Source organism: Martes martes (assembly GCF_963455335.1).
Source record: "Martes martes genome assembly, chromosome: 13".
In the NCBI taxonomy this organism is placed as follows: domain Eukaryota; kingdom Metazoa; phylum Chordata; class Mammalia; order Carnivora; family Mustelidae; genus Martes; species Martes martes.
In genome coordinates, this window is record NC_137901.1 from 57,033,262 (window position 1) to 57,061,068 (window position 27,807).

At 43.0% G+C, this 27,807-nt stretch overlaps 1 protein-coding gene across 1 annotated transcript in view; it reads left to right on the forward strand.

The window, feature by feature from the left end:
- PTPRM (protein tyrosine phosphatase receptor type M) overlaps window positions 1–27,807 on the forward strand; it is a 777,217-nt gene that overhangs the window by 691,018 nt on the left and 58,392 nt on the right. The window contains 2 exon segments of the mRNA XM_080821527.1: window positions 6,740–6,816; window positions 10,878–10,914. Coding sequence (XP_080677653.1) covers window positions 6,740–6,816; window positions 10,878–10,914 — 114 coding nt within the window.

Below are 27,807 nucleotides of genomic sequence, written 5' to 3' on the forward strand. Positions count from 1 at the left end.
TGCAATCCCTATTGAAATCCCAATGGCATTTGTTTACGGAAAAAGAACAAAACAATTCTAAAATTTGTTTGGGACCACAAAAGACCTTGAATAATCAAAGCAATCTTGAGAAAGAAAAACAAAGCTAGAGGCATCACACTCCCTGATTTCAAAGTACATTACAAAGCTATAGTAATCAAAACAGTATGAAACTGGCATTAAAAACAGATATAGATCAATGAAACAGGGGATCCCAGAAATAAGCCACACCTATATGGTCAATTAATTTACAACAAAAGAGGCAAGAATATACAATGGGAAAAGGACAACCTCTTCAATAAATGATGTTGAGAAACTGGGAAACCACATGGAAAAAAATGAAACCAGGCTACTATATTACTCTAGATATAAAAGTTAGCTCGAAATGATTTAAAGACTTAAATGCAAGACAGAAACCATAAAACTAGAAGAAACCCAGGTGGTACGCTCCTTGACATTGGTCTTGGTGATGGTTTTTTGAATCTGACTCCAAAAGTAAAGGCAACAAAAGCGAAGATAGATAAATGGGACTATATCAAAATAAAAATCTTCTGCACAGCAAGGGAAACCATCAACAGGATGAAAAGGCAACATATTGAATGGGAGAAAATATTTGCAAACCATATATCCAATAAGGGATTAATATCCACAACATATAAATAACTCATATAACCCAGAAAAAAAATCCAGTTTAAAAATAGGCAGCAGATCTGAATAAACATCTTTTTAAAGGAGACATACAGATGGCCAACAAGCACATGAAAAATGTTCAACATCAGTAGTCATCAGGGAAATGCAAATCAAAAGCACAGTAAGCTATCACCTCATACCTGTGAGAATGGTTGTTATCAAAATGACAAGAAGTAGCAAGTATTGGCAAGCATATGGCAAAAAGGGAGACTTCGTGTCCTATTGGTGGGAATGTGAATTGGTGCAGCCACTATGGAAACAGTATGGGGCCTCCTTAAAAAATTACAAACAGAACTACCATGAGATCCAGCAACCCCACTACTAGGTGTTATCTAATTTGGAAAGATATATGCACTCCTGTGTTCACAGCAGCATCATTACAATGGCCAAGATATGGGAACAACCTAAGTGGTTGTTAATGGATGAATATGGATGAATAAATAAAGAAGACACACACACTCACACACACACACACACACACACACACACACAAATATAGATAGAGAGGTATTAGATAGACACATACATAAATAGATGTAAATATACCTCTATCTATCTATCTATATATATATAATGGTTATGAATACATACACATACATTCAGATATATAGATATAATGGAATATTATTCAGCCATAAAAGAATGAAATCTTGCCATTTGCAACAACATGAGTGGAACTAAACGTGTTATGCTAAGTGAAATAAGTCATACAGAGACAGATACTGTATAATTTCACTTATATCTGGAATCTAAAAAAAAAAAGAGCAAAACAAAACAAAAATAGACGTATAAATATAAAGAACAAACGGTCACCAGAAGGGAGGAGGAGGTGGGGGGGAAGGACAAAATAGGTGAAGGGGATTAGGAGGTACAGTCTTCGAGTTATAAAATAAATAAGACATGGGGATAAAAAGTACAGCATTGGGAATATAGCCAGTAACATTATATCAACTTTGCATGATAACAGATGGTGACTAGACTTACTGTGGTGAGCGTTTTGTAATGCAGATAAATATTGAATCACTATGTTGTACACCTGAAACTACTACAACATTGTGGTTGCTAGAGGAAGGGGGGTTGAGGGAGAGGTGAAATGGGTGAAGGGGATCAAGTGACACAAAATTCCAACTGAAAGATAAGTAAAGCATGGGGATGTAATGTCAGCGTGGTGACTATAGTTGACAATATTGTAGTAATACTTGAAAATTGCCAAGAGAGCAAATCCTGAAGTTTTCATCACAATAAGTAAAAAAATGTGTAACTTTGTCTAGTGACTTATTGTGGTGATCATTTTACAATATATACAAATATCAAATATTATGCTATACACCTGAGAGTAATGTAATGTTGTATGTCAATTATGCCTTGATTTAAGAAGGAAATATTTAAATAAAAAGACAGGTTCCTGAATAGATGCCAGGGGATTAAGAGGTAGGAGCTATTTGGGCGTATTCATCCTGTTTCCTCTTCAAAAGTAGCTCAAGCTCATCTTTCTAAAAGGTTGGCTGCTTAGAGTGTAGAGGTTTTCCCCTCCTCCGCTGACTGCCAAACAAGCACCCTGGGCTTTTTGTAGTTTGAATTGCTAAGCAACAAGGATGCCACTTGTATTCCCATAAGAGGGGTAATTCCTTTTTAATGGAAAGTATACTCCTATACTAGTCCTATACTCCATGCACTTGACATGTTCTTCTAACTTGGTCCCAACGATCCTGGGAAGGTAGCCCATCATCAACCTCTTTGTACATGAAGCTCAGAGAGATTCAGAGTTGGTCTAAGTTCACAACTGGGGGGAGTTGTAGAGAGCCAGGATTCAAATCAGGGTCTCTGGACACCAGAGCCAAACGCTGCACTATATCAACATGATATGGTTTGGGAATAATGGAGAAAAAAAACACCCATACTGGAGGAGAAATGGGTTTGGTAATTGATAAGTCTAAAGCTCGGGTCTTTTCAACCTTACTGGGCTGTATCTCCTGGAGATAACAAATCTATAAAGTCTCAACCCCTTGGCTTTCATGAACAGCTGACCTGTTGTCAGCCACAAATCCCATTGGATTTCTCATACTTTTATACCTGAACAGCTGAGTTCTCCAAACTTCTTCCTCCTTTCAGCCCAAACGATAGACCCTAGTACTGAGCAAGGCCCTCCCCCCCGGCTAATCGGCCTCCAAAATAAAGTGGAAGGATAGGGGCTCAACCAGTGGGCAACGGCAGTTCTGTGGATCCCTTGCCTGAGCGTCTCCCATATTTGCCGTATGCCGGAAATGTCCTCCGGGCATTTCCTCATTGTCATTGGGTGGTATTTCATCTCAAGTGTGTCCCAGGAAAAGGATCTGAGCTTTCTTAAAAGAATGCTTGATGTATGAGAGTCTTCTTAATTGTCTTGCGATTCAAGGTGAATGAGATTTTAAGAAAAGATGGCAGTGAGCCTCCATGTACTGACTTATTTGCTGCCCAACCATCTATATTTATTGTTTCCATAAGCAACGGAGCGCTTGATTTAAGGATGCCCGGGTGCCTGGGTGGCTCAGTGGTTTAAGCTGCTGCCTTCGGCTCAGGTCATGAGCTCAGGGTCCTGGGATCGAGTCCCGCATCAGGCTCTCTGCTCAGCGGGGAGCCTGCTTCCCTCTCTCTCTCTGCCTACTTGTGATCTCTCTCTGTCAAATAAATAAATAAAATCTTTTAAAAATAAATAAATAAATAAATAAATAATAAATAAGGATGCCCGGGAATTCCAGTGTCTGTCTCCGAGGCATTTCCAGAGGAGCAGCTGGAGTTTAGGGAAGACCGTCCTGGCCAGAGGGACAGATCCTCTTCCTTCTTTTGCCCTTCCTCCCTCTGACTCAGCGTGAGTGATGGTGAGACTAGGCTTTTCATTTCATGGCTGTTGAGGAAAGACGGTGCTCTCATGGGTGTGCCGGAAGGCAGGGGACTACCTGGATACGTGCGGGCCCGGGACAGCCAAGAGGGCAGTCATGCTATGACCAGCCTTTTCTCGCTGGGGAAAATTCATGTCCTTTTGTTCTCACAGCTAACTCCTGCCTCCGAGAGATTAAGCCCTTTCTCCCCGCTAAACTCTCTGTCTCCCTGCCTTAAGATGCACTGACTTATCAATACTCACACATTTTATCGCTGAAAGAAAACAATGCCTCCTCAACCTCATTGCAGTAATTCTTAAGCCATCTCCTGAGTACACATCAATAATGTATGACAGTTGTCCTCTAGTGGCAAGCTCTAGAGTCACTGTCACCACTGCCTTGCCTTCATCAGGGCAAGGGGAGTCACAGGGGAACTCCCGAGGGTGCTAAGACAGCGAGTCCATGACATGCCCTTCCCAGCTTTGAAGGTGCTGGTTCTCAGGACACCCAGGCTTAGAGGGGAACTTGAAGGGGTATTCTACAAGGGAGGAGTGGAGAAAGTGGACTCTCACTTTTTTAAAAAAATTGTGGTAAAATGAACATAATATGAAACTTACCACATTAACCATGTGTGAGTGTCCAGTTCAGTGGCAAGTTCACTCGCATTGTCCTGCACCCATCACCCACTCCCAGAACTTTCTCATCTTCCCCAAGTCTGTATTTACTCCATGCTGGCTCACTACTTCCCACCTCCCCTCAGCCCCTGGCAACCACATTCTTCTTTGTGTCTCTGTGAAATGACTACTCTTAGTGTCTCATGGAAGTGGAATTATGCGGTATTTGCCCCGGGCTGGGTTTATTTCACATAATATAATGCCCTCAAGGCGGACCCTTTTATTTTTAAAGAATGAAATAAAGTTACAGAGCAGGGCATATGGCCTCCAAATACAGGTTAACAGATTTGTTGTCAAGCAAACACTGATAAAACCACTAAGCAAGTCCACAACAGGACCTTTCCAGCACCCCAGAAAGCCCCAGCGAACCTCGCCTGACCACAGTTTGCCCCTTCTTCCGTTGAGACAGTGACAATCGAGACAGGGCATTCGTTAGTGGGGTGAGCGGTTAAGGGGGTTGCACGCACCTGCCGTGTGTTGGGGGATCACTGCAGGCAGTGCTGTAAAGAGAGGCCGTGGGGCTGGGCACAGTGGCCTGGCTGAAAGGTGCTCACAGGGATGTTCAGAACGGACGCTACGTGGTCTCTGACCCCAAGAAGTTATAATCTAGTAAAATCAGCCTTAGAATAAGGAGAAGATACTACCGGGCAAATAAAGAGAACCAAAAGCAATCTCAGTCTGCTTAGGAAATATGCTCAGCATATGTCTTCTGGGTTTCCCCATCAGGAGGAGGGTAAAGCAATTAAATGTGGAGAAATAGCAGCCAAGTTAAAAAAAAAAAAAAAAAAGATTGAGGTAGGGAGAGAGGTAACCAACTGAACAGTAGAGATGATGGGGAAACTCTATTTCAAAGGCTCTGTTTATGGGAGATGAGAGTGCAGTCTTATCAGAGATTGAAGTCCCTTTGCAGAACATTCCAGAACAATTTGAGAAGCCCAAGGGTGGTAAATCACAGGGAATGGGCGGCGTTCATCCTCAGGTTCTAAGAGAAATAAAGTGTGAGAGAAGGGGGATTCTGACAAGGAGGTACAATAGATCTCCTGAGAAGGAGAGCACTGCTTCTGAAGATTGGGAGCTTCTAATGTGATGCCTGCGTTTTAAAAAAAACTGCCCAGGGAAAGTCAAGGAGTATAGGAAGGCAGACCTAATCTCCCTTCAGAAGAGCTGACTAAAAGCCTGATGTGTGCAGAATGGCCATGATTCAGGTCTATTGGAACATCTTTCATTCGGGAGGCTCAAATGGCTTTGCTGCCGGAATTGCTTACCACCCAGCTCTGCGGTAACTGTGTGTGTGCCCCAGCTCTCCCAACAAATGCAAAAGCCAGAACAATCCACACATCCCCAACTCCCCGGTGACTCACCTCCCCCACAGCCCCAGCAAAAACAAGCACGGGGGCGGGGGCCCTCTAGTTTTAAGCAAGGTGTACTCTGAGAAACTAGATCTTAGGGTAGGTCACCTCAAGGAAAACTTCCAAACGCACAGGGGGTCTGTTCCCGGCTTGCTCTCGTGTGTGTGGACCTCAGCGGTACAGATGAGAAGCTAGAAGAACAGTGCACATGTCCATGACGCAGCACGTGACAGCGGCAACAGCTGGCATTTATCCATCACGTACTGTGTACCAGGCTCTCTTCTAATCTTTTTTTGTTTTTGTTTTTTTTTAATATTTTATTTATTTATTTATTTATTTGACAGAGACAGCAAGAGAGGGACTACAAGCAGGGGGAGCTGCAGAGGGAGAGGGAGAAGCAGGTTTCCTGCTGAGCAGGGAGCCCAGTGTGGGGCTTGATCCCAGGACCTGAGATCATGACCTGAGCCGAAAGCAGACGCTTAATGACTGAGCCATCCAGGCGCCTCTTCTTTTTTATTTTATTTTAATACTCCCAATAATCCCTTGAGGTGGTCACTATTAAACCCCAGGATACAGAAAAGAAAACCCAAGCACAGAGAGGTGTAGTAACATCCCCCAGACTCCAGGTGAGGGATTCTAAACCACACACCTGACTCTGAAACTCACACATAGGATGTAGAGATCCGCTTAGGGAACTGAGGGACGGTCCCGGTTAGGTGTGTGTCTGCTCCTTCCAGAAGGCTGGGCCATGGTTTAAAACTGTCATTTGCCAAGGTGGACATCAAAGGCAGCCATCAGAATCTCAGGGTTTGTATGTGATTTAGTGAAGTCGCTACACATTCAATCTGAGAAATAAGTCTGTTGTGATTCCCAGGACTCAGTGGGGAAGTTTCAGACCTCTGCCAATGCCTCATGCCTGTCAGTGATCAAAGAATAAGTTAATGAGAATTGCTGTAAAATGCAAATAATTATAAATCCTTCCGAATTTTCAGAGAAGAATAAGAAGTGTGGAAGGTGTGTAGTATTTAATTCTTTGTTTATCTTTAAAGCAGCGTGGATGTGGCTGATCTCCACGTCATGGGCTTACATTCTGGGGCTCTGAACAGCCCACCAGGTTGCTTTCAATCACTGTTTTCTTTTTGCTTTGCAGATGATCATTCGCGGGTCAGGCTGCAGACCATAGAAGGAGATACCAACTCAGACTATATCAATGGAAATTATATCGATGTATGTATTTTGAAACTGTCCGTAAGCCCAACTGTTCTGACATATTCCACATCGTGTGTCTGCTGTGCCATGGGTGGGCACACATTGCTCCAACTCCAGAGCAAACACATAGCTGTTGCCCCACACCCTGCAGAACTTTTCGGGGAAGACATGGCCAGTCCTGGTCTCCAGTGGGCCTATGGGCTGGTGAGCTGCCCCCCACCCTTCCGTGCCTACCTTGCTGTCCTGCACTCCTATGGACCAAGAAAACATTATTTCTGGGTTTTTTTGTCAACAACTTAGATTATTTGACACTTAAAAAAAAACCTGTTTACATATTAATAGGATAAAACTCTCTAATTCTTAATTCGATGATTTGCAATCTCGCATCATTACTGTACTTTTAAGTTGCCTTCAAAGTAGTCTGCAGCTGTTAACCAGGACGTGTAAGGCACACAAGACACGTCATTAAATATGTAGGCTGTTTAATTATTGAAGACGGCTTCTTTGTTCATTCTGCATCATGTTAACTTAATGCCTTACATTAGAATAAATTCCTGAGGAGACAGCATGTTTTCAGTTGAAAGAATGAATGAAATCAAAAGTCGCCTGAAAATGAAGGGAAAGTCATTGTTACCTTCAAGGCCCAGGCTCACATTAAACAGGCTTCAGCTCTCTTGCAGATCCCCAGGCAGTGTGCTTGGCTGTCACATTGCCTTCTAGCCCATCAATACTTCCATGGGCAGGAAATATATATATATGTGTGTGTGTGTGTGTGTGTGTGTGTGTGTGTGTGTGTGTGTATACACATACATATATATACACACACATACATATATATGTATATATATATATTCTTATCTATATATATATGGGATATATATATCCCATATATATATGGGTTCTTTTATTTTCTTGGTTGAGTATAAATCAGATGCTACTAAAAGTACTAGCATCACAATCTAGCATCAAACCAGAAGAAATGTTTACTTTTGGTACAACTTGGAAAGGTTTGAGACTTCGGTTATGGATCTGAGGGTGGGCCTTGCGGGATGACTGTTTGAAGACTAATTCCCATCCCGTTCCTCAAATGAACCCCTAAACTTCATAATGGCCCAAAATGTACCCAACCCAAGTTAGATTTTTTTTTCCATTAAAGCAAAATTTCTTCCTTAAGTACATTGTACTTATTTCTTTACCCAGCAGACATTTAGTGAGTACCTTATGGGAGAATTCAGAGGTGTCCAAGATCTGTTACCTTCTCCCCAGGGCCTCACAGTTTAGAAGCTAAAGTAAGAAATATCTTCTCTGTAATACTCTTGCCCTTGGGAAATTCCGTGGGAATCCTGTTCCTCCTCCAGTCCCAGCTGCTAGAGCCCCTGCAGAGTCCTTAAGCACAGGGACAGTATCCTACTCGTCTCTGTACCCCCTGCACTGGGCCCAGACCTGCAATACCGTAAGCACTTAGTTAAGTGTTTGATGAATCAAGGCCTGAAGGAGTAAATGGAATCTGATTAGGCTTTGTGGTAGAAGTGATTTTAACTAAACTTTAAAGAATGGGCGGATAAAGATGCAGAGGAGGAAAGACATAAAAGTAATGAAAATACCAGATTAATTAGTTTTTATTTTAACAGAGAAGAGAGTCAATATTCAGGGCCCGTTTATTCACTTAGTCAACAGGATTTTATTGAGCAGCCTATTACATGATATGTCAGTTACTGGTGTAGGTATTGGAGTTGCAACTGCAAGCGATTCAGACCAAAAACAAAAGCCGACCTCCAACCCAGTGGAGCTGGTGCTTTAATTGGGGGAAACAACAATAAATGAATGAAACCAGTTAATTCTATATGGTATATTAGGTGATAGTATGTACGACGGAGAAAATGGGAGCCATAACGGAGGATATAGAGAAGCGGTTTGGAGGTGGATTGTAATTTTTGGGTAGAGTGGCTGGAGTCCGCTCTAGTGAGAAGGTAATATTGGAGTGGAGAAATTATACCATGTAGGTATTCAAGGAAAGAGCATTCCAGACTGAGAAAAAGCCCATGAAAAGGCCTTGCTGTGGAACATGGCTGGCAAATTTGAAGTGAAACAAGCAGGCGAGGGTTGGTGGAGTAGAGTCGAGTCGAGGGGGTAGAGTCACAGGTGAACAGGTCAAAAGGGCTGTAGGGACAGATAAGGTAAAAAGTCATACAGCTGTGGGCTTTTGCTGTGGCATAGGCAGTCACCGGGGCAGAGGGGTGATATGACCCCTGAGTGGAGAGGGGAACACATTGTAGGTGGGCGTGAATAGAAGCATGAACACCTCCCACAGAAGCATGAAGACCTCCCAGGGGGCTACAGGAGCAGTGAGAGAGCTGGGTGGGGGGGAGAGGGGGAAGCCTGGAATTATGGTGGCACTGGAAGATAGAAATGGTAGGATCCTGGATCCACATTCAACCCAGAGCCCTGGATTTGCTGACAGTTTATTTGGGGAGTGTAGGAGCAAGAGAGGGGCCAGGGTGCCTTTGAGATGGCGTAGCTATTATCTGGGAAGAAGACTGTGGACAGAGCAGATTCAGGTGGAGGTAGGGGGAAATAAGGAATTCACTTTTAGGTATGTTAATCCTTAAATATATGTTATACATGTAGATGAAAGTGCTAAGTAGGAGATTTGGCGGGGGTGGGGGGGGTGGAGCGGGGAGGGAAGGCCAGGCTGGAAGTGAGGATGCAGAATTCATCAGCACACAGATGGCACTGAAGGCCACAGGACCAGATGAGATCACCAAGGGAGTCCATGTAGATGAGGAAAGAGTCCAAGAACTGGGCCCTCTAACATCAACGTCAAGGCAAAGAGGAGGAATGGGCAAATGAATGAGGGAGACAAGCCAGGGAGGGAGGGAGGAAGAAAAACAGGAGAGCATCATATCCAGAAGGCAAAGAAGAAAGTATTTCAAGGGGATTAATCATGTCACATAGATGGTGGCAGGTCACAGAGATGAGAACGGAGAAATGACCATTGCATTTAGCAGCGCAAGTCATTCGTGGCTCTGTGGATTATTTCTGTTTTGTGAACAAGTTCCTCCTATCTCCTAGCCTTGCTAGGACTGATTCATAGGACTATACATCAGACAGGGTCTTGCTTTGTGGCACCTATCATCTGGCAAGAAATGGGTGATCATTTAATAATCCTATTTAATATCTGTCAAAAGTCTTTGAGACCTACAGCAGGTCAGTTGTATAAAGAGTATGTTTGCCTTTGCTGTTCCTTATCAAAATGACTTTTTTTTAAGAGCAAAAACATCCAACAGATATGCATTTAAATTGTCTGAGTAATCTGTATTTCCTCTCCAAGTTTCTCCTGTCTCCCATCTGGCTTTGGGCACAGCATATTGAGTAATCTCGGGGGACAGAAATGGAAAGTATTAAGATCCATAGTGATATTCCGTTACCTGTGTCATTTTCTCTAAATTGGTTTTATCTCTCCCGGATATTGATCCTCCAGTGTTCTTTGTTCCCTTCTTTCTTTGGTCCTAATTTTCATCTTTTTCCCTTCTCACAGGGTCACGATAAAAGGAAGGGGCCTTGCAGAATTTCTGCCTCTTCAAATTTCTGGCTCTTGCTACAGCAGCATGGCATGCCATTAGCAGTGTTTAAGAATGATGTTCAGTATCACTATTGATATAGCTACCTATACCAGCAGGACAGAAAATGCGTTAAAACCCTTGGCATCTTGCCAATAACATCCCGAACACAAATGAAATCCTTTTGCACATTCCCAGCCTGTTTGCAATCTAATAAGAGTCGTGGTCATGTTATTTCAGAGAATCCATAAGTTGTTAGTGTTTATTGCTCACCCATCATCTCGTAGCCAGTGTATGATTAAGTTACTCCCACCCCCTGTGTAAGCAACAGAACTGTGATGTGTGATGCACCTTTGCTTTTTATGAGGAACTCCATGGTACTGCGTCTGGTCATTGAATTTCCAGCCGACACCATTGTTGGTCTTTGTCTGTGCATTCATTGTGGCAGACTTACTGTGTGACTTCTGTGCTGCGTATTGATTTTAAGTTGGTCAAATATTCTTTCTCATTTATTTTTAGGGTTATCATCGACCCAATCATTATATTGCTACCCAAGGTAAGTCTCTTACAGCTTTGATGCCTTTCTTTGGTTGTTTGCCCACTCTGTATCATTTTGTCCCTGTGCCACACCTCCTCCCCCCCCGCCCAGCAGAATGATATTCTACACTGCTGTGGCCCCATTTATTACAGTTCTTGTCATCAACACACCACCCATCAGAAGATCTGGTAATCCAGTCATTTAGCTAGAACTTCATGTGATCATTAGAAGTGTGTTCATCAATCGATTATTGAATTAAATCTGTCTACCTTGGGAATTAATCTGACATCTTCATAAATAGGTATATAGAAATTCACTAAATAAATATGTGCTGAGCATTATCTATACCAAGACCCGTGCTAGTTGCCTGCAGGGGTGCAGGCTGAATCCATCAGGCATCCCCTTGCACGTTGGTTGTGGTTTGGTGGGGAAGGTACGGGTGACCTGTACATTATTACAAGCAGCACCAGTTAGAAATCTGTGTGAGAAGTTCAGAGAAAATGTTAGAGAAACTTGGAGAAGATAGAAGTTGCGTTCAGATGGGATGATCCAGAAATTGCTTCGTGGCAGAGGTGGGCTGGGGAAGAGAATTTCTGAACGGCAGAGACATGAGCAAAGATCCAAAGCCGGCAATTAGTGCTGCCGGGCGGAAAGCAGTTGGTGGATCGCTTGGGATAAAGAAACAAGAAACCTGGAGGAATGTGCTGGAGAAGCTCATGGTAACAGCTTTTGTATCGTCCTCCTGGGACACTGACTGTGAGATGGGTCATCTATGGAGAATGAGGATCATGGGAGTCTGGGGTGTTGGGAAAGAGGCATCATAAGGGATGTGTTCGTGTGTCTGTTAGATGAGCCAAAGAAATGTTGAGAAGCAGGGACAACCCAGTTAGGGTTGAGAGAGTGCATTCTCTTCATTTTATTATTTTATCATTGTTTCTAGTACTGTGTTATATCCCAGAAACAAGAGCAGGGAAATCGAAAGGATATGACTTGCCAATGGTTAGGGATTGGCAGGGGTTGCCTAAAAGAACATCAAGGAGCAAGAGAATAAAGGATGCCGGATGCCGAGAAAATCATGGCTGGAAAGTCTAGGCTTAAAGGCGGGAGGGTTGGAGGTGTTTGTTGGGCCACGGGAGGAGAGAAGTAGCTAAAGGACGAAGGTCAGGTTCAGTTAATGAGTCATAGATTGTAATCGGCAAGCAGAGTGTCAACACTTAGAGAAGCACTAACCAGCAGAACTTTCTGTAATGGTGGAAATCTTCCTTTTCTGTACCAGTCAATACAGTAGCCACCAGGAGATACTCTGAAAGTATCTACTATGAATGAAGAACTGAATTTTAGATTTTAGTATTGATTTAAATGACTTTATTTGGCTCTTCCCTACTGGTACTTTTGGACAGCAGAGCTCTAGGGTAGATACCTCCAAGTGTGGCTGAAATGGAGCCACCGAGGGGCCTTGTCCTTCTAATCCTGACAGCCTCAGACAGAACCTGGGTGGCACCATGCATAGAGTCCACAGTCTCGTGTCACCGTTTGTGATTCTACACCTGGGTTTTGACAACCTACTTAACCTCCAGGATGTTTCCTCCCCCAAAAGGAAGGCAGTAGTGGCTCCTTCCAGGATCACTTGGCTAGTCAAAAGAAAGGTCACATGAAGTGTGCCCAGCTGACAGGAAGCATACCCTTATAGGAGTTGCTAAGGCCTTCAGGGAGCAAGTACCTGGCGCAAACTCTTTCCTGATGGGACAGAATGAGGATGTGTGTCCAGGGCCTCCGAATCCAACCTTGGTTGCCTTCTCCTATACCCTGCTGCTTCCCAGCTGAATCAATCAATGTTTTTAAAGGAATCCTTTGTTAGTTCCTTAAAATCCTGCTAATGGATTCCAGAATATTCTAAAGTAAGCATCATAACAGATCTCATTTAATAAATTTGATGATAATCTGGAATTAGCAGTTTTTATACATGTATGTGAAAATTTGATCATAAAATACACAAAATATTGATTTCTTGCTTATTAGCCCATGTTTCACCAATAGCATGAACCTGAAGTTAAATCTTATTTGAATTTTCAAAGTTGAGGACCTCTAGGTTACTGTGACTAAACAGCCAGCCATAGTAGAGACTAAAACCCCCAGAGTCCTCCGTGCAGCCCCTCACCTGGTATTCCTTTGTTCATCCTTTCTGCCGCTCTCCCCCTTGGGGATATCATGCTTTGAAGAAAACTGCCATTAGAGAAGTCACTTTCTGGTGCCTTCAGAATTCATCTGAGTCGTACTTAATTGCTCAGTAGCCCTCTTTGGGAGCATTCAACATATCAAGTGTTAATGAGTAAATACATTTGTTGGCAGCTAAGAAATGGCAAGTGTAATCACTTTGCGGTAGACCACCCATGTGCCCTTAATGGAGAAGGATGTTACATAATGCCCCGTTTGCCAGAACGTGGCACCTTTCCCGGCGCAGGGGTGGTCCACAGCTTGCACTTGGAAAACCGGCAGTACTTATATCACTGATGGTGGTGCAGAGAGAGGGACAGAAATGAGCAAAATAAATTTTAAGATTTTTTTTTTTTGAAAGTTAAGAGAGTGTAAGCAGGGAGAGGGGCAGAGGACAAAGGGAAAGGGGGAGAAACAGACTCCTGCTGAGTGTGGAGCCCGATGTGGGGCTCGATTCTACGACCCTGAGATCATGACATGAGCCAAAATCAAGAGTCAGACGCTCAACCAACGAAGCCACCTAGGCGCCCCAGAAATGAGCACATATTTTAAGTCTAACATTCAATCAAGACAGTACACATCATGTTAAGAGTCATGTATTCAGACCACAGGTCTGGGTTAAAAAGTTAGAATCTCTCTTCTAGTTTATTACACAAATGCAACAAAACTGTTAGCCTCAGACTGCCAGAGGATTTCTGATCCTCTGCAGAGATTGGCACGGAGAGGTAGAACATGACCATGGATCTCCTTCGTAAAAAAAAAAAAAAAAAACCACAAACATCTGATTCTAAGAATCCAAGAAAATGGGCGATAGAGCAGATGCAATTTTAAAATCTCTCCTTGCTCTTTATCTTTTCTAGTGTGCACTGATATAATTCTTTAAAACCTATTCATAGCAGGAACCCACAAAACTACATGAACAGTCCAGTTTACTCATTACCAGATCTTTTCCCAAGAGTTTAAAATATGTAGATTTTCACCAAGTCCCTTCAATCTAGAAGACATGTCCTCAATTTATCTCTTCGATCTCTCCCTCCCCAATCTCAACTTTATTGACATTTGTACCAGTAACTGACTTTGACCTTTGATAATAACAGTCATGTTTCTCCAAATTGAAGGGACCACAATCAAGCCAGATCTGTAGCTTTTTTAGTGTGTTCTTCCTGCCTGCCCCTCCGCTCCATTTAACTGTTTTCTGTCTGCAGCTATTATGTCAGTTACCCAGTATTCATCTCATCACACCTGTTTGACCAGCCGTTAATACAATTGTAACTTTCAGGATTTATGATTTGGCACACCAGGAATCAGAGGAGGGGAAGTCACGTCTGTTAATGCATGTCTGTAGTCAGAGTGCAGATTTCAAAAGCAGGGCTCACGGTGTGGGGCAGATGAGTATGCAGGTGGGTAGGATTGCCCAGAACCGATCATATTTCACCATCAAAAGATACCCCGTAGAGACCCCAGTGTGGGCCACGAGCTGGAGGAAACTGCACACATTTAGAATCGCTCCTCCAAAATGATTCTGGAGAACACCTGCCAGCCATGTGGTATGCAAATGAGGGGGTGCTGGAGAAGTGTTCTTTTTATGATTGTTTGGATTTATTTTTAAGACTGACTTCAAGAGTCCTGCTTTAGAAACCTCAGGAAAGATGCCGTCAGCTAGTTGAGGAAGGAAACGCTGTCAGTCTGTGAGGGACATGGCCTGCCCAGCACCCAGCCCCTCTTCCTCATGACCCCGCTCATGTGTGGGCGAGAGGGTCACAGGAATATGGGTGGATCCCGCCGGAGGAATTTGCCTGTCGCTCCCTCTGGGGAGCCATCATGAAATCCGGAGGGCGTGTCACAGTCTTGTGGTGGGGCCCCAGCACTTGACTGCCATTTTTGGGAGCCAGAGGAGGGGTAAAGAGCATCCGTGGGGTGAGTGGGGGAGGCAGGTCTTCAGCCAACCTTGAGGGAGGGTTCCTGTGTCAGAGGACACAGGACAGGATGAACAGGAGGACTCCCCAGGTCAGGCAGGAGCACGGAGCCCTGGCGGAGGGCACAAGGGAGACCTGACTAAAGATAGAAAGGGTCTTCACCTCCCTCCATGGTGTCTTGAGTCCTCTTAGTCACTGGTCGAAATGGATCTTCTCTCAGGAAAAATTCATACACACACACGATTTTATATAGACGTTCAGACATTCACAGACAATAAAACCTAGCCCGGGGGGCCTGGGTGGCTCTGCTCTGGATGTGGAGCCTGCTCGGGATTCTCTCTCTCTCCTCCTGACCCTACCCCACCACCGGAGCTCTCTTTCTCTCTCTCTCGCGCTCAAAAAAAAAAAGAAAAAAGAAAAAGGATTAGTTTGTATGGAATTATCCTTCAGAGAAAACTGGAAATAAATGTAACAGAATAACCACAAAAAAAAAAAAAATCTGGAGTACAAACTAATAATTCAGACAACAATAATGACAGCGAGGCAGGTGTAGCTTTTATTTTACTCAATAATCTAAGTTGCATACAACTAAAATATATTTTCTAACATTAAATATAGTGTCAAAACAGTTGATTTTCAAGCATGTTCTTTCTCATGTAATAAAAAGAGATAAATATATTTTCTTTCTATATTCGTAGTTTTGCTTGATATAATACACTTCTTTTTGAAAGTCAGAATTTTTATTTGTCCATTGATTCAATAAATATGAAGTGCCTTGGGAACCTGGCTGGCTCAGTGGGTTAAAGCCTCTGCTTTCGGCTCAGGTCATGATCCCAGGGTCCTGGGATCGAGTCCCGCATTGGGCTCTCTGCTCAGCAGGGAGCCTGCTTCCTCCTCTCTCTCTGCCTGCCTGCCTACTTGTGATCTCTGTCTGTCAAATAAATAAATAAAATCTTAAAAAAAAATATGAAGTGCCTAGTAAGTGCTAGACTTTCTGGTATAACTAATTTTGTATCCTCTGATGAATTTGGGTATTACTTGTCCCATTTCATAAACAGAGGAAAGAAGAAGCCCTTGGGGAGCAGCAGGGGTTGAAAACAGAACTAACATGTAGTTGAGGGCTGGCAGTGCGCTCACAAAGTTTCCAGATGCTTTTCCTCCTTTCCATGTCGAGTGCTGCATGATAATCGTGTGATTCTCTCCCTGGATAAGAGGCTCAGGGCTTATGGTCTTTCTCCTGGGCTGAAGCTCACTCCTCAAAATCCAATCCCTTCCTTCTAAGTTAATGATCTTTCTCAAAAAAAATTTTTTTTCTATGATACAGTCATTTCTGGAAATACCTCTTAATTAAAATTGTCTTGGATGTCCTGAAATATGACACTAAGATTCCAGAGTCTCCCTACTCCCCAGCGGGCCTCTGGGCACCCTGTTTAGAGAGTCGCTAGTCCGGGGAACGAACACTGATGGTGACAGGAAGAGACTCGATGTGGCAGCAAAATTAAGGCTGAGGTCAGAATTCCAGGGGGGTAGCCAGGCCTGTCAAATTAGCACAGTCCCCCCCAAAAATAAACAATGAAATGGGTATCAAGCCACCTATCTTCAAGAAGAGTAAAATGCGTGGGTCTTGACAATCTGAAGCTAGCACATCTTTTGTTCGCAGAAACTCTGATGGTCGGTGTCATATTTCTGGATGCCAGTCACACTGGGACTGATAAGAGAAAACCAGTTACCAGGTAGCTGTTTACCATGAGAAATATCACTGTCCGTCAGGCAGAACCACCCTCCACCTGGCAAGGACATTCTGCATTGCAGGCCAGTGAAAGAGGAAGATGCCAAAAAAAAAAAAAAAAGGGACAAAGAGAAAGATGCCTGGACAGAAGGTTGCTTCATGTCCTGGTATCAGAGGAAGGGCCACAGAGATCATATATTAATTCAACAGGTACATACCCACTGCCTGGGGGAGAGCCGGCATGAAGCACATGCCTGGTGAGAATACAAAAATGAGCGCGTGAGGGAAGGAATGACTAAATAAATGAACTGGGAGTCACTGTGTGCCAGACCTCAGTTAGGCGGTAGGACATCCCAACCAGGCAAAAAGGCCCTCTCCGGTTGACAGCATCTACTCACCTGGGTGGATCTGGGGATCTTGATCTCCAACGTCTGTGACTCTGTCTTTTCTTAGTTCCAGGTGAGTGGTTCCTATTCTTATGAACACTTTTTCTTCCGACAATCCAGGCACTGTTTTTGGAGATAATCTCTGTCCTGACCCTACCTGGGCCTATCCCCCTCCCATATACACTGGATAGAATCAGTTTTATTTGTCCATGATTATTATTTGTTGATAATTTGAAAAAGAGGAAAAAAGAGAAGGCTGGAAATAAATGTCTTCCGGCGACCTTGAGCCAGGAACAGACTTTGAACATGAAAATAACAAAAATGTGGGGAGTGGCGATTTCTAGCAGAAACACCTCCCAGTCATCCACAACTGCACTGCGATTGAAACTTCTCTATCATGGCTTCCTTCTGTTTGCTGTTGGTCTGGTTTTCTTCTCCACATCTTCCACATACTCCATGTGGTAGCACTATTTTTCGTAAGGATTGTTCAGAAAGATAAATGTGGTTTATATTTTCCTAGCTCCAAATTCTCCCCACTAGCCCCTGAAGCAGTGAGTAATGGTGCTTAGAATACGAACACTTAACCCTCCTCAGCAAGTCACACTTGGAGCAGAGACTTGTCAGTGTCGATGCAAGTTCTACACACTCATGAAGAAGTTTTTGTCTCCGCATTCTGGCCTCCAGATGGAGATGAAACCTTGAAATTATTTCTCAGTGGAATTGAAAGAGAAAAGTTTTAATCAAGAGCTAAGTCTTCAGTAAACAACTTTTGTTTGTATTCCTTCAACTGCCAGTGTGTACAAGTTCACTGGCTGCCATTGTTCTTCCCAGCTATGTGGCCGCCATATTTCCAATGGGTTGTCAACTGGAAGTGTCACCTTTGAGGTTAATTTAAAAGTATTGTCTGGTAAAGTGGAGTAGTCTCTAGTTTTCAAACTTAAATAAGGAGGCTTTGCTACCTGGCAAACAGTGACCTTTTGTGAGGTCTGCCTTCCGTATGCCCGGGCCAAACTCTCCATGGTGGACCCACTACATGTTACTATCCCTGCACAGATTTCCAAAGAAGAATGAACAAATTGCAACTAACAGCTTCCCCATAAACTGCCTTTGAAACCATAATTTTTCTTCACCAGGTTAATTTCAACAGAGACTGGCCAATTAGCCAAAAGGTCAGATCACAAACATTTCTCACCCTATGCTCTTAATGAACCTGCTCATTAGTAGTGAGAACGTTTAAAGACAGGTTGCAAATTAAAAGATAAAACCAAAAATAGACTGCAGTAGGTGGCATCCACCCATATTGTTATAGATGCCACGATGGAAACATGTCCCTTGAATAACAGAACTTAAACCAACACAGAATATTTGGAAGACAGACAATGCTGCTGTCATGCATGCACCCTGTTTTAGATGGTTCCAGCTGCTTTTTGAATCTGTAAGAATAATTTACCAGTGTTCCTCATTTGAAATAGAAAATTCTAGAATCTTTTCAAGCTGGTAGAAACTCATAAAGTCTTGAAGTCCAGCTCCCCTGTTTTGCCATTGAGACAGTTGGATCTTAAAGCAAAAATTGCTTTAAGTGACTTTCATCCCTATAAGTTCAAGTGAAGTGTGTATACAAAAGTATTTGCAAACTGTACCGATTACCATTCATGAATATTTTCAGAGATGGCATGCAGTGTTCAACTTCAGAGAAACCGAATGTGTTTCCAGTCTCCTGAGGGGCCTTCTGTTCAATCAAGGTCATGTCTTTCTTCCAGGCTCAGCCCTTTGGAAGGATAGAGCTGTAGCTGAGGACCCAGGGCTACAGGCCCCGGTGCTGGCTTCTTGAGCCTGCGGCATCATGGGCTCTTTCAAAGCAAAGGCACTGCTCTCAGGCCCAATTCACCTAAAATGGAACAAATATTTCTGTGAATGTACCAAGTGTCTGGCTCAGACAGGGTTGGAATTACAGTGCTGACCTTAGGAGCTACATAGTGCTGGTGTATGTGTAAACAACCAGCACTAAGTTGTGGTTTTGCCCTAAGACCAGGTCTGGGAACTACTGTAGGCTCTTTCTCTCCCTCGCCCGTACTCCATAGCAGGTGGAAAAATGAGACCCAGTGCAGAACTGCTGCTGTTTTCCTGACTCTGGTGATCACATTCCTTGATCACACACCAACACAGTTTTGAACAAGTTCGCAGCAGACAGTCTGGGACCTTTCTGGCCATTGTAAGTTACTTCTGTGCCTTGCCTTCTTACTCAAGAGGATGCTTCTGGAAATTTTCTCTTGCAGTGCCCCGTGCTGCCATTGAAAATTCGAGATTGCCTACACTGCGTGATACCTAGGGAATCAAACTTATCTCTATTTTATTCATTGATTAGATTTATTCTCTTTTTTCTTAAATAAAAGCAGATCCCACTTGTATACTAAGAAAGGCTTAATTAAAGAATACAGAGACTAATGAAAGCTTTTATTTCTCCAGCAGTGGCCCCCAAAGCATGTGAATGTAGGTTTTTCCCTTTGCTTTATTTCTCCTTGACAGAAGGCAGCCAGGTCCTTTGGGTCACCAAACCCCTCCATTCTGAAGGCCGCCATTCTTCTTTTTTTCTCCTTGATTGCCTTCTCTCTGGTCCCCTCTTTACAGCATGAACAAGTACTCAAGATGAGTTTATGAGGGTTCTCTTTAGAGACAGGCCTGATGAATGCTCGGTGACTCAGCCAGCAAGAGGCTCTTGTGGTGTGAACATCTGTCATGTGGCTCCCTTCTGAGGCTCCAAACACTTTTTCGTGCGCCTCTTCCCAGCTCTTCAAGCAATATTGCCATACAACCCCTCCCAGGGATCAAGGACCAAAGGTCTCTGCGGAGGGGAGCAGATGATTGCCACACGCTGACTATCAACCCTCTCATTCTTTTCTGTATAAGGGTTTCTCTTTGGAGGCCTGATCTTTACCCCTGTCCCTCAAATCTGATTCTCTGCCTTTATCCTTCAGCTCTCCACATCAGGAATAATAGCAGCCTTTGCCTCCCCATTCACAGTGGTACCACTGCACCCTGAAAATGTTTACGTAACTGCCGGGAAGGCCTGATTCTAGAGGAGAGCGGAATATAGGCCACAAAGAGCAAAATCCAAATCATGGTTCATTTAGGTAGACGGGGTTTCAAGAAATGCTTTGAGACATTTCAGTTCTAAGTACAAGTCATGCTAAGGATCAACCCGTTGTTGGTTTTATTCACAGGGCCACGATTGGATCTTTGAAACTGGGGTCCACAAATTCCTCCCACATACAAACATTATTTTTATGTCAGTAGCTAGGATGAGACTTTCTTCCCCTCCAAGCGGCAATAGAGAAGAAAGGCTAACGAGAGTGGATTCCAGAGTTAAGACTGTTAGGGCTCAGATACCAGATCTGCTAGCAACTGCTCAATAAATATTAGCTGCAATTCTTATCATTATCATCATGTGGATTCCAAAAGACACATTTTCAGGGACACATAGGCAGTTCGGACTTTAATGCAGGTATAGTGTATACCCATATAGTTTTCATAAAAATTTATAATTCTGCACCTGTTCATGCTTCCTTCCAGAGGGATATATCAAAGGGAACCACTTACTTTTTCACCAGTGTCCTGCATCCTCCTCAAAGTGCAAAGATTATCATCATTTTGAAACAAAGGACAGGGGTTCCTGGGTGGCTCAGTAGGTTAAGCCTCTGCCTTCAACTCAGGTCATGATCTCAGGGTCCTGGGATTGAGCCCCGCATTGGGCTCTCTGCTCAGCAAGGAGCCTGCTTCCCCCTCTCTCTCTGCCTGCCTATCTGCCTACTTGTGCTCTGTCAGATAAATAAATAAAATCTTTAAAAAAAATTTATAAAAAGAAAAAAAATGAAGGACAGACATGGGTTGGAAAGACAATAAACTATATCACAAGCTTGGAGAAACGTATTTTCCCTCTGCTTTTGAAGTCTTGTAGAAATTGAGCAGCTTTGATAGCAGCCAAGGACACCAGTCTTGGTGTTCTGAAGGCTTCCCTGAAGCACACATAGAGTCAGATCACATGGAAGGGAAAACCGCTAATTCCAAAGGCCAGACACGTTTTTTTGCAACAGGCTTTGTCCAAACCAATTTCTGAGGTAAGAATACGGAAGGATAGTTTAGAGAGGAGCTTTGGAAGGCTAAGAAATAACAAATGGGGCTGAGAAATGATCTTGTGGAAAAGAGAATGATAATGACAGACGAGCAGTGGGGGGAATAAAGGGAAAGATGTGCACTCTTGGTCTCCTCCTTCAACCTGTCTGTGTTGGGTGGGAGGAGGGGTGCTAGTTAGGCAGGCCCCATCTTCTGCTTGGCTAGAGGTTGACCAGATGCCTACAAGTGGTCAGTTACAATCTGCACCAAAGAGATTGTAGACAGTGTGGAGCTGAACCAAAAGGAATTCCTGCAGACCACTTCTGAGATCCATTTCCCATAGCAGAGTCCCAGGAAATGCACCTGTCTCCCAAGCATTGCGTGTCAGTTGAGGAAGAGGACCTCAGGGTCAATAGTTAATCCGTGCATAATGAGTTTAGAGTAAAAAGAACAATAATTCTTTTAAAATCATGTAACAGTATCATGATTGTATTCTTTAAAAAATATGGAGATACCCCGTGAGATATTTACATGCAAGCAAGAAAATGTAGACACTTCGCTGGTGAGTAATCGTGCCTATGGTTTTGAGTGAAGGTGACACCTACCCTGACCCACACCCAAAGCCTCACACTCACACAGGGGAAAGCAAACAGGATATTAAAAGTTTTTCACCAATAATTTATTAACAAGATTCCAAAACAAATTTCCTGGCAACACAATCAGATCACCTTATTCTACTTTTGTATGACACATAGAAAGATTTTTTTCTAAGTTTTCTTAACAGAACATTTATATCACTTCCAAAAACTTTTTAGTTTTGAGTTTGGTGCCAACATTTTCATAGATAAAAATATGTTGGTGTTCTTCTTTTTAACAAAGCCCACGATTGTAATTTAGGCCATCGTACGTCATATGTGGTATGGGAGCCATCATATTTATTCTTTGAACGACTTTATTTTTTAATCTTTATTTGGGATTTTATCACTACACTAATGTATCTAAATGGTTAAAGGTATGTATGTGTTTGTGTGTCAGAAATCATTTATTTAAAGACTCCCAAGGGTGATCTTACAGATTTTTATGTTTAAGTGCTTTGTTTTAGTTAATTTTAACACATGTAGCTTTTGTTTAAGGAAAAAGAAAACTTCTAAAAATATTATGACAAACTTTGTTCTCAAAGCCACTATTTTCATTTATTTCCTGTTTAAAGGTCTTAAAATTCTTGGTAGGGGAAAGGAAGAAGATACTCAGAATTCTTGACTCATTTTGTTTCCAGTTTACTTTTTTATTTTTTATTTTTTTCCCAGTTTACTTTTTTAAAAAATGTGCTTCTTCATCTATTTTTGCTGTGACTTGAGACGTAGTTAAGAATGGTGTGGAGAGGCAGGAAGTTTATCCTAGATAAACTAGGGAAAACCACAATAAAAACGATGAGGGTATATAAAAATTTACAACAGAAAAGAAAGGAATTACAATAATGACCAATCAAGGTAGAATGAGCTTACATTAGAACTAAAGTACTAAACAATATGAATGTGAAAATGGGAAGGGAGAAACTAGAATTTTAAAATACCCAGTGCCTTATATTTCTTAGGTAGAAAATGGGTATTGATTAAATGTATCTTTATTAAGACATAGCCAAGAGTATCTACTATATTAGTCTTTATCATTTTTGTTTTTAAATATTTTATAACTATTTTAATCGAATAAGTGAATAAGACAAAAGGCACGTTATTAACCGAAACAGAGACAATGTCTGAAGGGTTATGACTCATGCCACAAACAGAGGCTTCCTGGGCTATTTGAGAATCTGCATGCAGCCTGTCTATTAGTGTTTGGTTTGTACCAATTTTCTCTTAATTAAATCTGACATGACCTTTTGGTGTCCAATCAGGATTGCATATGTTCTAGTAATGTACCTGGAAACCAACATTCCATGAAACTGATCATCTAGGGAGAGCCACGAATATTTGCACAGTCAACGTTGGCACACTTTCTCATTTCGGTCTGAAAGGACAATTTTAGGGAAGGGTATGAGTCAAGTGTAAACATCAACATGTGGATTATGTGTTTGATGGGAACTGTTACCAATGGGAATGGCAGGAAGTGTATGCCTGGTTTTCAGTTATAAGAAGAACACACACCTGTGAGCCAATTTAGAACAGACGGGGTAATTGACAAGTAGCTGCTCCCCTGAGTGGGCCAGGCAAAGGGAAAAAGACTCACAGTGGGAAAGCCTACTCCAGAGTAAGAAAGGGTTTATCTTTGTGTGCGAACCACTGAAATGATTAGCTGAAAACACTATTTAATGTCCTTATTTAAGTCATCACTTTTGACACTACTTCTTAAAAGGTCTATTTTATTATAGCTCCAACGCCTATTTTCTCTTTTATTGTCACTAAATGAAAATTCCAGTAGACTGGTGAACATTCCGAACCCTGTAATTCTGGACGTGGAGGGTGCTTCACGTAAGATCTATCCTTAGAAACCCTATTTTAACATGCTACTAGTTATATTTCTGAATTTAAGTTAAATATTCTTGTGTTTTCCCCATCATAGAACAATCCTCAGCGTTTGCTCCTAATTCCTTAGCTGATTTATATTGTTTCTTTTAAATGGTAATTTCTGGGGGGCGGGTGGAAGGATATTCTTAGCAATTCAGGAAAATGAGCAAATCACATCTCGTGCACCCAGCCATCTCTACTTCGGTTTCCACTTTCTGCAGCTGATACCAAAAATTATTCATAAAAATTCCATGCTTTAACATAAGTAGCCTCAGGGAAGAGCAAATGCACCTATCAAATAAGTGTTGTTAAGGTTTATTAATGCAGAAGCCGAGTGTTTTCTGTGTCACCATTATCGCTTTTGTGACACACGAGGCAGATTCAGTCCGTGAAACGTGGTGGCATATTTTACCTTTTACATTTCACTGCCGCACAAATGAAAAGCTACTAAATGTAAAATTATAGACGTGTTACGGAACTATCATATTGAGAAATCACATAAAGTTTTGTAATAAAAACTTACTCAGAAACCACTGAAGGGACATCTAACGCTTTGAATGTTGAATGACTAACTTCATGATACTTGTTCTAAATTATTGCTAGCAGTAACAATAACAAGAATGGATCAAAAATTTAGGACCCTTTTATTTATGAGCAAGGGCTTTAAAATAAATGCATAAATCCTAGGCTCATCTTTTTCCGTATCTGAATTCCACCATCAATGGTCTTCAGTGCTAATGGAGTGAACTGGATGCTGAAGGATTTGACCAAGCCCAAGCCAGGCCAGTGCCCAGCGCAAGGACTCCTGCAGCTACTTTGCCCGTAGGGTCCCCGCCCCTTCCGTCTGTACTTCCACCGTTCAGTGTGTACCGCACACCGAGTACAGCCCCTCTTCCCACATCTGGGGCCAGTCCCGTCTCAGTTGGAGGATTGACGTTCACTAACAAGCCTCACCCCCACCCAGTCTGCGGAGGTCATTCTGAAATCTAGAAAGCGCTGCTGGATTGCCCTGGGTTGTCATCCCAGCTTTAAGGGCATTTATTCTCCCAAACCTGTTTCTCATCTTAAAATGGAAATTTACACCCTGGAGGTGGAGAACAGATGAGACAGTCGACAGAAATCACACCTAGCCCAAGGTGCTCATCCCTGTGCCTCATTGAATTGTTCACCCTCCTTGTCATCCCCCTTCCCAGGTTCCCCTTCCAGCCCAGGGCCTCGCTGGGCTCCTTTGCACTAGGGACAGCAAGAGTCCGGCTCAGTTTCATCCAAAACTCCCTCCAAGGGCAGCCTCAGTCTCCCCCGTCTGATTCAAATGTGAGCCTCGTCTCTGCACCGGGTGACCTTGAGTATACCAGCCGGGCGAGGCCAACCGGAGGGCTGTCACCCTGCCCACCACTGCTATGACCTTCGCACCCCCGTCTTCCATGTGCTGCTCCACCTGGAGCCACGCTGCCACTATCTTGGGATCCCAGCCATTGCCACGCTGCCTGGACATTTCCACTGCTGGTCTTTGCCAGCCACCTGCATGCCCAGGGAGCCATCCTTGGAATATTTTAACATTTTTTAATATGTCTAGAGTAAAATATTCAAAAATTTCCCCTCTGTTAATCGATATAGAGCCTCATCGCTTTATTTACCCTTTTTTAGTCTTCATATTCAGCAAATTCCTGTTTCTTGGAGTTTTGGGTCCATAAATAAAATAGGTCCCTCCACTACAGACACACATCCATCCGAAACCCACAGGAGAGCTCTGTGACTCCCTCTGCACTCAGCCTTTGGGTAGCTAGACTCAGCTTTCCAGCCCACTGGGCCCACTTATGAAAAGGAGATAGATAATATTAAATATTTTCTAAGATGAAATGAGGATTGATATAATTAGAATAAATATTTTATGGTATGTGATAAATATATTTTCACTGCTTTACGGATTAAAGCATATCTAACCTGAAAAGAAACACGTAAAACATTGAGCCATGGGTTTCATCCAAAAAATTTTGGTGGTCCAGCAAAATGTTCCACTTCCATTTGAAAGAGTAGGCAGGGATACCTTGGTGGGTCAGTTGGTAAAGCCTCCGACTCTCGATTTCAGCTCAGGTCATGGTCTCAGGGTTGTGAGATCGAGCCCCATGTCGGGCTCAGTGCTCAGCATGGAGCCTGCTTAAGATTCTCTCTCTCCCTCTCTCACTCCGCCCCCCCTCAAAAAAAGAGTAAGACTTGCTAGCCTCCACTGCTTCAAGTGTTCTGATTCAGAGCATCCTAACATGAACCAAAATATCCCAGTCTCTAATATAATCAAGTACAGGTTTGAATGGCATTATTTAAGAAATAAAATTTTCCCATTATTTAAAATATATGTACCCCATTTCTAACATCAGATTTTTCATAACATAACTTTGTTTCAGAGAAGGAAGGCACAAAGCCGTGTGTTTTCAGTCGATTGCTTTGTTTCAGAGTTGTAGGTTGTATACCTGAGCAGGGCCCCATTGTAGTATTTGAGATGGGTGAAGATTTGGTTAAGTGTGAGAAAGACTGCTGTGCATGGCGACTGCTTCTCAGGGAGATCAGTTTGGTAACATCCACGTAGGATTAAATATCTAGAAATGAATCCTTTTAAAAATTAATCCTGTGCCCCATGGAGAATCTCCATGTGTCTCCAGAGGCATGCATAGCTCAGTTTGAAGTTCAAGTATCTTAGGACACTTACCGTACTTCCCTTTAAGTGAGAGTGTGATATATTCCTGAATTCTCTCTACCTTATATAAGTGCAAACCTCTTGAAAGTGGGGACATGTTTCTGTCACTCACCTTACACCTTGAGGAACACCTGACACAGAGCAAGCCGAATGCTCACCTTAGATGTGGAATTCACACTCAGATCCCCACCAGGGCCCAGCAAGGGGGTATGAATGAGGGAAGCAAGCTAGGTGTAGAACCACTGGGCACAGAGAAACTGTGACCTGAATGGGCAGGTCCACACTCATGGACCACCAAGGAAGACGTTCATTAAAAACACACCATCATCACTGCTGACGGTAAATAAAGAAACAGGGAGCCGTGGCTCGGGTCTTGGAACACCTGCCTGACGAGTGACCTTCAGTCGGCCAAGCTGAGACAGCGGGACTTGCAGGCTGGAATGGACACCTGCCTAGGAGGAGGCTGATAGCAGCTGGAGGAGGGCTTCTACTCTGGAAGTGCTCCTGAGTCGGGGCAGCTCAGGGCGCAGGAGAGGTTGGGTGGTGGAGAAAGAGGGCTGGGGCTGGCCATGCTTGTCAAACAGTTGGATTTGGCCCCATGGGAGGTTTCAAGGCAGGAGTCAACCTGATTTAAAAAAAAAAAAAAAAAAAAAAGGAAAGAAAAAAACACGTTTAAGGAGGTAGTCTCAGGTAGTTGACATGGGTTTTCTTCTGTTATCTTCTTTTCTTGCCAGGTTAAGATGACTGGGCGCACACACACACACATACACACACACACACACACACACACACACACACTCCTGTCAACTAGAACCCTTCCGAGTTGCTTTTGACATTGGCATGGAGGCAGCATCACACGGTGGGGTAGACCTCAAAGGTCAGCTCTACAATCCACTAGCCCTGTGCCTTCCGACGATGTGCCAGACATCCTCAGCCTCCCCTCCTCTCAGTAAAATGCCGGAGAACCAGAGTGCTCATTATATAGGATTGCAATTTTTTAGCTGAATAAGATAAGATATATAATGTACTTCATATGGGACCTGGGCAATATAGACAGTCCCCCAAAGAAGTTAGATATTTTTCTATTTACGATGGATAGCGATTTGAATGTGTACTACCTTTCTTCCCTTCAAAAAACTCTAATATGCCCGTGGGAGCTTAAGGACCTTGACCTCTCAGCGGCTCTAGTTAACACAGAAAACACACCGTATAGAAATGAGAATGTGAAAAGAAGAGATACAAGTCTTCTATCAAGATATGAAATGATGATTTTAAATATCTCTCACTTCCCATGAACTAGAGAACTCACCTGAACACAATAGAGCCCATCCTTGAATGGCTTTCACTTATGCTTTTCATT